We start from the raw sequence: 11675 nt of genomic DNA, 5'->3' as shown, positions 1-11675 counted from the left end.
GTCAGAGTGGCCATCGGGTTCTTGGTCACCTCCCTGACCAAGGACCTTCTCCCCTGATTGCTCAGTTTGGCTGGGCGGCCAGCTCTAGGAAGTCTTGGTGGTTCCAAACTTCTTCCCTTTAAGAATGATGGAGGCCACTGTGTTCTTGGGGACCTTCAATGCTGCAGAAATTTTTTGTAACCCTTCCCCAGACCTATGCCTTGACACAATCCTGTTTCGGAGCTCTACGGACAATTCCTTCAACCTCAAGGCTTGGTCTTTTCTCTGACATGCACTATCAACTGTGGGACCTTATATAAACAGGTGTGTGTCTTCCCAAATCATGTCCAATCAATTGAATTTACCACAGGTGGACTCCAATCAAGATGTAGAATCATCTCAAGGATGAAGAATGGAAACAGGATGCACATGAGCGCAATTTCAAGTCGCATAGCAAAGGGTCTGAATACTTATGTAAACAAGGCATTTCTGTTTTAAATTTTAATAGATTTGCATACATTTCAAAAAACCCGTTTTCACTTCGTCATTATGGGGTATTGTGTGCAGATTGATGAGGAAAACAATTGATTTAATCAATTTTAGAATAAGGCTGTATCTGTAGTATATCTGTACATACAGTGCCTTCAGAAAGTATTCACACCCCTCAACGTTTTCCACACTAAATATCAATTTTGTGTCACTGGTCTACACACAATACACCATAATGTCAAAGTGGAATTGTGTTTTTAGACATTTTTAAAAATGTATAAAAAATGAAAAGCTGAAATATTTTGAGTCAGTAAGTATTCAACCTCTTTGTTATGGCAAGCCTACATTTCAGGAGTAAAGTCACATAAGTTCCATGGACTCTGTGTGCAATAATACGGTTTAACATGATTTTTGAATAACTACTTCATCTCCGTACCCCACACATACAATTATCTGTAAGGTCCTTCAGTCGAGCAGATAATTTCAAACACAGATTCAACCACAAAGACCAGGGAGGTTTTCCAATGCATCGCAAAGAAGGGCACCTATTGGTACATGGATAAAAAAAAGCAGACATTGAATATCCCTTTGAACATGGTGAAGTTATTAATCACACTTTGGATGGTGTATCAATAGACTCAATCACTACAAAGATGTAGCTGTCCTTCCTAACCCTGTTGACAAGGCACTAAAGTAAAACTGCAAAAAAATGTGGCAAAGAAATGTACTTTATCTCCTGAATACAAAGCAATATGTTTGGGGTATATCCAACAGAACACATCACTGAGTACCACTCTTCATATTACTTTCTAGCATGGTGGTGGCTGCATTATGATATGGGTATGCTTGTAATTGGCAAGGCCTCAGGAGTTTTCTAGTATAAAAATAAACAGAAAAGAGCTAAGCACAGGTAAATTCCTAGAGGAAAACCTGGTTCAGTCTGCTTTCCAACAGACACTGGTAGACAAATTTACCTTTCAGCAAAACAATGACCTAAAACACAGAGCAAATATACACTGGAGATGATTACCAAAACGACATTGAATGGCTTAGTTACAGTTTTGACTTACATCAGGTTGAAAATCTGTGGCAAGACTTCAAAATGGCTGTCTAGCAAAGTTCAACAACCAACTTGACAGCTCTCTGCAGGTCATTCACTAGGTCCCCCCGTGTGGTTCTGGGATTTTTGCTCACCGTTCTTGTGATCATTTTGACCCCACGGGGTGAGATCTTGCGTGGAGCCCCAGATCGAGGGAGATTATCAGTGGTCTTGTATGTCTTCCATTTCCTAATAATCATTTATTTAAACCAAGCTGCTTACCTATTGCAGATTCAGTCTTCCCAGCCTGGTGCAGGCCTACAGTTTTGTTTCTGGTGTCCTTTAACAGCTCTTTGGTCTTGGCCATAGTGGAGTTTGGAGTGTGAGTGTTAGAGGTTGTGGACAGGTGTCTTTTATACTGATAACAAGTTCAAACAGGTGCCATTAATACAGGTAACGAGTGGAGGACAGAGGAGCCTCTTAAAGAAGAAGTTACAGGTCTGTGAGAGCCAGAAATCTTGCTTGTTTGTAGGTGACCAAATACTTATTTTCCACCACAATTTGCAAATAAATTCATTAAAAATCCTACAATGTGACTTTCTGGATTTTTTTTTCTCATTTTGTCTGTCATAGTTGAAGTGTACCTATGATGACAATTACAGGCCTCTCTCATCTTTTTAAATGGGAACTTGCACAATTGGTGGTTGACTAAATACTTTTTTGCCCCACTGTATAGCGAAATTAGGTGCTGCTGAAAAGCAAACTCCACGGACAGCGCAGGGATGCTGATCCACACCACAGAGCTGCCTAAAACATAAACACTAGACTTACTTAAAGGATTTAGAGAGTCAAAATAGAAAGGGAGTGGAGGATCTCACAGAAAGGGAAAAAATACAGGAGCCAAGAAAATGGCGGGTCAGACAGGCAAAACACAGAGAGACTGAGAGCAGGAACGACTTGGGTCAAACGTTTAAGGTAGCCTTCTACAAACTTCCCACACTAAGTTGGGTAAATTTTGGCCCATTCCTCCTGACAGACCAAGTGTAACTGAGTCAGGTTTGTTGGACTTCTTGCTCGCACACGCTTTTTCAGTTTTGTCCACACATTTTCTATAGGATTGAGGTCAGGGCTTTGTGATGGCCACTCCAATACCATGACATTGTTGCCCTTAAGCCATTTTGTCACAACTTTAGAAGTATACTTGGAGTCATTGTCCATTTGGAAGACCCATTTGCGACCAAGCAGATGTCTCGAGATGTTGCTTCAATATATCCACATAATTTTCCTGCCTCATGATGCCATCTATTTTGTGAAGTGCACCAGTCCCTCCTGCAGCAAAGCACCCCCACAACAGGATGCTGCTACCCCCGTGCTTCACGGTTGGGAGGGTGTTCTTCAGCTTGCAAGCCCCCCCCCCCCCCCCCCCCCCCCTTTCCTCCAAACACAACGGTGGTCATTCTGGCCAAACAACGATATTTTTGTTTCATCAGACCAGAGGGCATTTCTCCAAAAGTACGATCTTTGTCCCCATGTGCAGTTGCAAACCGTAGTCTGGCTTTTCTATGGCGGTTTTGGAGTACTGGCTTCTTCCTTGCTGAGTGGCCTTTCAGGTTATGTTGATATAGGACTCGTTTGACTGTGAATATAGATACATTTGTACCTGTTTCCTCCATCATCTTCACAAGGTCCTTTGCTGTTGTTCTGGGATTGATTTGCACTTTTCGCACCAAAGTATGTTCATCTCTAGGAGACAGAACGCATCTCCTTCCAGAGCAGTATGATGGCTGCGTGGTCCCATGGTGTTTATACCTGAGTACTATTGTTTGTACAGTTGAACGTGGTACCTTCAGGCATTTGGAAATTGCTCCCAGGGATGAATCAGACTTGTGGAGGTCTACAAGGTCTTGGCTAATTTCTTTTGATTTTCCAATGATGTCAAGCAAAGAGGCACTGAGTTTGAAGGTAGGCCTCCACAGGTACACCTCCAATTTACTCAAATTATGTCAATTAGCCTATCAGAAGCTTCTAAAGCCATGCCATTATTTTCTGGAATATTCCAAGCCGTTTAAAGGCACAGTCAACTTAGTGTATGTAAACTTCTGACCCATTGGAATTGTGATACAGTGAAATAATCTGTCTGTAAACAATTGTTGGAAAAATTACTTGTGTCATGCACAAAGGAGATGTCCTAACCGACTTGCCAAAACTATAGTGTGTTAACAAGAGTGGTAGAAAAATGTGTTTTAATGACTCCAACACAAGTGTATGTAAACTTCCGACATCAACTGTATATACTGGAGGCACCAAAACCGAGTCAGTGTGCAGGGGTACAGGCTAGTTGAGGTAATCTGTACATGTAGGTGGGGGCGAAGTGACTATGGGTGGGTTACAAACAAACAGCGAGTAGCAGCAGTATACAAGAAGGTGGTGGGGGGGGGGGGGGGGGGGGGGGGAGGGGGGTCAATGTAAATTGTCCAGTGGTGAGTTTTATGAATTGTTCAGCAGTCTAATGGAATGGGGGTAGAAGCTGTTGAGGAGCCTCCTGGTCCTAGACTGCTGTGCGGTAGCAGAGACAACAGTCTACAACTTGGGTGGTTGGAGTCTCTGACAATTGTATGGGCTTTCCTCAGACACTGCCTATTATATAGGTCCTGGTTGGCAGGAAGCTTGGCCCCAGTAATGTACTGGGCCATTCGCACTACCCTCTGTAGTGCCTTACAGTCAGATGCCGAGCAGTTGCCATACCAGGCGGTGATGCAACCGGTCAGAATGCTCACGATGGTGCAGCTGTAGAACATTTTGAGGATCTGGGGGCCCATGCCAAATATTTTCAGTCTCCTGAGGGGGAAAAGCTTTTGTTGTTTCCAATTCACGACTATCTTGGTATGTTTGGACCATGATAGTTAGTTGGTGATGTGGACACCAAGGAACTTGAAACTCTTGACCCACTCCACTACAGCCTCGTTGATGTTATTGTGGGCCTGTAAGGCCCGCCTTTTCCTGTAGTCCACGATCAGCTCCTTTGTCTTGCTCACATTGAGGGAGAGGTTGTTGTCCTGGCACCACACTGCCAGTTCTCTGACCTCCTCCCTATAGGCAGTCTCATCGTTGTTGGTATCAGGCCTAACACTGTTGTGTCGTCAGCAAACTTAATGATTGTGTTGGAGTTGTGTTTGGCCACACAGTCGTGGGTGAACAGGGAATACAGGAGGGGACTAAGTACACACCCGAGGGGCCCCAGTGTTGCGTGGGGGACGTGTTGTTGCCTACTTTTACCACCTGGGGTAGGCCCGTCAGGAAGTCCAGGATCCAGTTGCAGGGGGATGTGTTTAGTCCCAGAGTCCTTAGCATAGTGATGAGCTTTGTGGGCACTAGGGTGTTGAACGCTGAGCTGTTGCCGATGAACAACATTCTCACATAGGTGATAAAGGGCACGGTGGAGGGGGATTGAGGTATGCGAATTGGAGTGGGTCTAGGGTGTCTGGGAGGATGCTGTTGATGTGAGCTATGACCAGCCTTTCAAAGCATTCCATGGCTACCGACGTGAGTGCCACGGGGAGCTAATCATTTAGGCAGGTTACCGTCGCTTCCTTGGGCACAGGGACTATGGTGGTCTGCTTGAAACATGGAGGTATTACAGACTCGGTCAGGGAGAGGTTGAAAATGTCAGTGAAGACAGTTGGTCCGTGCATGCTTCGAGTACACATCCTGGTAATCCATCTGGCCTAGCAGCTTTGTGAATGTTGACCTGTTTAAAGGTTTCGTTCACATCGGCTACCGACAGCGTTATCACACAGTCATCCAGAGCAGCTGGTGCTCTCGTGCATGCTTCAGTGTTGCTTGCCTCGAAGCAAGCATAAAAAGCATTGTAGCTCACCCGGTAGGCTTGCGTCACTGGGCAGCTCGCGTCTGGGTTTCCCTTCGTAGTCCGTAATAGTTTTTAAGCCCTGCCACATCCGACGAGCATCAGAGTCGATGTATTAGGATTCAATCTTAATCCTGTATTGACACTTTGCTTGTTCGATGGTTCGTCTCAGGGCATAGCGGGATTTCTTATAAGTGTCCGGATTAGTTTCCCTCTCCTTGAAAGTGGCAGCTCTAGCCTTTAGCTCGATGTGGATGTTGCCTGTAATCCATGGCTTCTGGTTGGGATATGTACATACAGTCACTGTGGGGACGACGTCATTAATGCACTTATTAATGAATCCGATGACTGAGGTGGTGTATTCCTCAATGCCATTGGATGAATCCCGGAACATATTCCAGTCTGTGCTAGCAAAACAGTCCTGTAGAGTAGCAGCTGCATCATCTGACCACTTCCGTATTGAGCGAGTCACTGGTACATTCTGCTTTAGTTTTTGCTTGTAAGCAGGAATCAGGACGATTTAATTGTGGTCAGATTTGTCAAATGTAGGGCGGGGGAGAGCTTTGTATGCATCTCTGTTTGTGGAGAAAAGGTGGTCTAGGATTTTTTACCCCTTGTTGCACTTGTGACATGCTGGTAAAAATTAGGTAAAACTGATTTACCTTCTTGAGTGTAGGGGGCAGTATTTTCGTTTTTGGCTAAAAAACGTACCCATTTGAAGCTACCTATTTCTCAGGCCCAGAAACTAGAATATGCATATAATTGTCAGATTAGGATACAAAAAACACTCTAAAGTTTCCAAAACTGTCAAAATATTGTCTGTGAGTATAACAAAACTGATATTGCAGGCGAAAACCTGAGGAAAATCCAACAAGGAAGTGCTGTTTTTCAGTGCTGTTTTTCAGTCCCAGATGCTAAAATATGCATATTATTATTAGTATTGGATAGAAAACACTCTGAAGTTTCTAAAACTGTTTGAATGATTTGTGAGATTAACAGAACTCATGTGGCAGGCAAAAACCTGAGAAAAAAATCAAACAGGAAGTGGGAAATCTGAGGTTTGTAGTTTTTAAACTCAGCCCCTATTGAAGATACAGTGGGATATTGGTCATCTTGCACTTCCTATGGCTTCCACTATATGTCAAACGTCTTTAGAACATTGTTTCAGGCTTCTACTATGAAGGGGGGCTGAATGAGAGGGGAATGAGTCAGAAGTCTGACAGCAGCCACAAGCTCAGTCACGCGCATTCACATGAGAGGTAGCTTTCGTTCCATTGCTTTTCTACAGACAATGGAATTCTCTGGTTGGAACATTATTGAACATTTATGATAAAAACATCCTAAAGATTGATTCTATACATAGTTTGATATGGTTCTAAGACAAGTTATATAACCCTTTGGAATTTTCGTCCAACTTTTCCGCTGGAAGTTTCACGCGCTCTTCGATTTGTTTACCAAACGCCCTAACAAAAGGAGATATATGGACATAAATGATGAACTTTATCGGACAAATCAAACATTTATTGTGGAACTGGGATTCCTGGGAGTGCATTCTGATGAAGATCATCAAAGGTAAGTGAATATTTATAATGCTATTTCTGACTAATGTTGACTGCGCAACATGGCAGATATTTATTTTGGCTGGTTTGGGCTCTGTGAATTGATGTTGCTCTCTGCAAAATCACTACATGTTTTGGAACTACTGAACATAACATGCCAATGTAAAATGAGATTTTTGGATATAAATATGCACTTTATCGAACAAAACATACATGTATTGTGTAACATGAAGTCCTATGAGTGTCATCGGATGAAGATCATCAAAGGTTAGTGATTAATTTGATCTCTATTTGTGCTTTTTGTGACTCCTCTCTTTTGCTGGAAAAATGGCTGGGTTTTTCTGTGACCTAACAATCGTTTGTGGAGCTTTTGCTCTAAAGCATTTTTTAAATCAGACACTGTGGCTGGATTAACCTTGTGACTAGGGGGCAGTATTTTCATTTTTGGATAAAAAACGTTCCCGTTTTAAACGGGATATTTTGTCACGACAAGATGCTCGACTATGCATATAATTGACAGCTTTGGATAGAAAACACTGACGTTTCCAAAACTGCAAAGATATTGTCTGTGAGTGCAACAGAACTGATGTTACAGGCGAAACCCAGATAAAAATCCAATCAGGAAGTGCCGCATTTTTTGAAAGCGCTTAATGGCAATGACTCCTTATATGGCTGTGAATGGGCTACGAATGAGCTTACGCTTTCCCCAAGGTGTCTACAGCATTGTGACGTCTTTTTACGCATTTCTGTTGAAGAATAGCCGTAAGGGACCACATTGAGCAAGTGGTCACATGATGGCTCCAGCAGAAAATCTTGAGTAAAGTACTGAGGTAGCCATTATTCCAATCGCTTCTAATGAGAAACCAATTGTCCCGACGGATATATTATCGAATAGATATGTGAAAAACCTTGAGGATGGATTCTAAACAACGTTTGCCATGTTTCTGTCGATATTATGGAGCTAATTTGGAAAAAAGTTTGGAGTTGTAGTGACCGCATTTTCCGGTCGATTTCTCAGCCAAACGTGAAGAACAAACGGGAGCTATTTTGCCTACAAAAATAATATTTTTGGAAAAAAGGAACATTTGCTATCTAACTGGGAGTCTCCTGAGTGAAAACATCTGAAGTTCTTCAAAGGTAAATTATTTAAATTGATTGCTTTTCTTATTTTCGTGAAAATGTTTTCTGCTGCTAGCAGAGCCTAGCATAGCATTATGCCATGATAAACTTACACAAATGCTTGTCTAGCGTTGGCTGTAAAGCATATTTTGAAAATCTGAGATGACAGTGTGATTAACAAAAGGCTAAGCTGTGTCTCAATATATTTCATTTGTGATTTTCATGAATAGGAAGATTTTCTAGGAACATTTATGTCCGCTGCGTTATGCTAATTAGTTTGAGGCGATGATCCGGGTTTGAGGCAAGAAGTTAACGAGACTTTTATCTTTAAAAAGGTGCCTAATACTCGTATGTTTGAGAAATTTGATTTATGAGATTTCTGTTGATTTGTATTTGGCGCCCTGCAATTTCATTGGCTGTTGGCGAGGGGTTCCGCTAGCGGAACGGGGTTAGTCCAGTCCTAGACAGGTTAATGTCCCGTTGGTAGGATAATGCTAATAGTAGGTCATCAATTTTATTTTCTGACGGTTGCACGTTAGCAAGGAGAATGGAAGGCAATGGGAGGGCGCCCAATCTGCGGCCTCTTTTCCGGTGTCTTTTCTTCATGCAAAAGGCATGGGTATGGGCATGTTCCAATGAAAGCAGTATATCCTTCTCGTCGGACTCGTTAAAGGAAAAAGTTTCTTCCAGTCCACGGTGAGTAATCGCTTTTCTGATGTCCAGAAGTTATTTTCAGTCTTAAGAGACGGTAGCAGCAACAATATGTACACAATAAGTAAAAAAATAAGTTACACAAAACGCAAACAAAAATTTTAATTGCGCAATTGGTAGGGAGAAAGTAAAACGTCAGCCATGTTCTTCGGCGCCATCTTCAGTGTACCATGTATGCAGTCTTTGTTCAAGGTATGACAAGCCATGTTTTTGTTTCCCTGGACACGGTTTCAAATGCTAATTATTTTGGATTTGTGGCACAAAACCAAAGCATTGATTGCTGTCAAACCTGGTCCATAGACTGCTTATATGGTAAGGAAACCAATATGTCATTTTGTAATTCAGATGAACTATCCCTTTAAGTAGGCATACACAATATTTTTCATGGCACGAGAATTGATATATACTGTTTTAACAACCGATGTAGTTTTGTGGATAGGTATGACAGTAGGATTTCATGTTTGTATAATGTTGCATGCATATTAAACTGGAAATCGAATACAATTATATATATATATATATATAAAAAACATATTTACAGACAACAAATCTATTGTGTTATGAAAGACACATTTTAGTCAATAGGCTTCATATTTTGGTCTTAATCTTATAATCTTAACCAATAACCTTCATTTTATTGTTCATATTAAATCAACCCATTTTATGGAATCTGAAATTATTTGTCACTAAAAATATTACTAATAAATTGATAACATTTGTTTGAAATAATCCCATGTTTGTCATTGGTTTCAGTACATTCTAGAAAGCCTGAACTGTCATCTAAAATATAGGTAACACCAGTGACAAAAAGGCAGCACAAGCTTTTTTTAATGTAATGTAGTGAAAATATACAATTATGTTAAGCTGTCATTTATGTTGATTTATAATGTTAAGATGTTAACTAATATCTGACTATACATTTACATTTAAAAAAATAATTACAATTTGTAAAAGTTGGCTGTTCAGAAAGCCACTATTTTCATAGAATGACCCAGTTACCAAGCAACAAGATATGCCAAATAAACATCTAAAAACCACGTGAGGGCAAATAAATCAGATTTGTCCATTCAGACAGAAATCGCATGGCCAGGAATCAGATTTGTATCTGGCTTCAAACCACCCAATTCCATTTGAGAACATATTACAATCAGATATGCAAAAAAAATGATTTGAGTCACTTCAAACTGCCAATGTAAACAAGGCTTTATATACTTACGCAGAAAGACTCAGATGTAATCGCTGCCAAATGGGCTTAGACTAAGTATTGACTCAGGGGTGTGAATACTTATGTAAATTAGATACGTCTATTTTATTTTCAATACATTTGCAAAAATGTATAAAAACATGTTTTTGCTTTGTCATTACGGGGTATCATGTGTAGATGGGTGAGAAATCAATTTTATAAATGTGAATTGAGGCTGAAACAACAAAATGTGGAATACTTTGTGTGATATTTCTGCATATTTATTTCCTAGCATATGCAAATCTCTTGCATCTCAAATCTCTTTTGATATGTTGCCTTATAAAGACATAGGGCTTGCCTATAGGTGCACCACAGAGAAATCACATTCCATATGCCTTCTTAGAGCTCATAATGCAATATTTGAACAATGTTTCCTGCTTTGACAGGCACTGTTTGACCTCTCACCTCTTCTGGGTCTGCGGTGGCGGCTGCCAGGCGACCTTGGTGGGCTAACTGGCTGTAGTCTACAGTCACCTGAGAGGCCAGGCCACCCAGCTCCTCTGGACATGTCACTGACTTAGTCATCTGTAGACAGTCAGAACAAGGCCATAACATGACATGTTAGAGTTTTGATAATAAGGATAATATAAAAATAAGGACACATTACATATTCAGGGAGTAGTTGTTTGTGCTCACCATCTCCTGAGTTGTGATGGCGATGGCCTTGGAGTATTTCACCATGGTGGTCTGGTAATCCACAAAGGATCCTTCTGGTTCAGGGGGAGTGCCCTCATTCAACTGCAGAGGGAAAACCATGAGTCATTTAATATATTAACTTTAGCTACCTATTATTGTACATAATCTACACATATGAATACCAACCATGCATGTACCACGCATTTGAATAAATATTTTATTTATTCAATGAACTCTATGCATAAATAAGTTGCAGAATGCAGATATCCACAAAAGGCCGGATGATGTGTTAGTTTCAATGCAGAAGTAGAAACGGAATTCACTGGGGTGGAAACATGTAGAGACCAACATCTGATAGAAGCAATCAGGCAATCAAATATAATTCATTATTAGGAGCGCCATCATCAAGACTGACAGATCACAGTGGATGGAGGGTGACAGCCAGTGGATTAGTGACAGTTGTCAGCTCTGAGGTCTGGAGCTGACACTTCCCATCCCTCTCACTAATGAATGTCAGTTAGAGGGGCATGTTGTTCTGCCTGCCCACCGTGGAGGAAACATCTTAAAGCAGTAGGAGGAAAGGTGTTAACAGCAGAGTTCTACTCCTGAGCTGTCTGGGGCCACAGTACACATGTGTACACGCATGCATGCACATATACAGTGGTTCTTCCTTTAAAAGTGTTGTGCTTATGCTGCGACAGTTTGTGGCAGATTGTGGTAAATAGCGCCATTCTGGCAACAATGCCTGACACTTAAAATTCTGTGGCACCCCGCAAGTTGTGCTGCAGTACGCCACGACTTTTAAAGGAAGAACCACTGTACACACACACTACACAACTACACAGTACGACACCCCAGCTGTATAGTGTACCAGCCCCCACTCACCCTGCCCATGGCCTCAGCAATAGCCTCCACCATGCCTCCCACCATGCCGCCTTCGCTGGCCGCCTCATTCAGTGTCACCATGATGTCGTCCACAGCCTCCTTCATCAGCTGGACAGCCTCTGCTATGGCGTCGTGGGTGTGGGCTGCCTG

The 11675-nt window shown here is 41.7% G+C and overlaps 1 protein-coding gene across 5 annotated transcripts in view; it reads right to left on the bottom strand.

Annotated features, from left to right (window-relative positions):
- Nucleotides 1-11675, bottom strand: part of LOC110520933 (talin-2) — a 154908-nt gene that overhangs the window by 15221 nt on the left and 128012 nt on the right. For all 5 annotated transcript variants that reach the window (XM_036975461.1, XM_036975472.1, XM_021598375.2 and 2 more), the window contains 3 exons: nucleotides 11526-11672; nucleotides 10641-10742; nucleotides 10410-10529 (listed from right to left, as the gene is read on the bottom strand). In XM_036975461.1, coding sequence (XP_036831356.1) covers nucleotides 10410-10529; nucleotides 10641-10742; nucleotides 11526-11672 — 369 coding nt within the window. The remainder of the gene's footprint in view (nucleotides 1-10409; nucleotides 10530-10640; nucleotides 10743-11525; nucleotides 11673-11675) is intronic.

Source organism: Oncorhynchus mykiss, chromosome 1 (assembly GCF_013265735.2).
Source record: "Oncorhynchus mykiss isolate Arlee chromosome 1, USDA_OmykA_1.1, whole genome shotgun sequence".
NCBI classification, from domain to species: Eukaryota; Metazoa; Chordata; class Actinopteri; order Salmoniformes; family Salmonidae; genus Oncorhynchus; species Oncorhynchus mykiss.
Note: the sequence above shows the minus strand (reverse complement) of the source record. Positions and strands in the feature narration are given on the sequence as shown.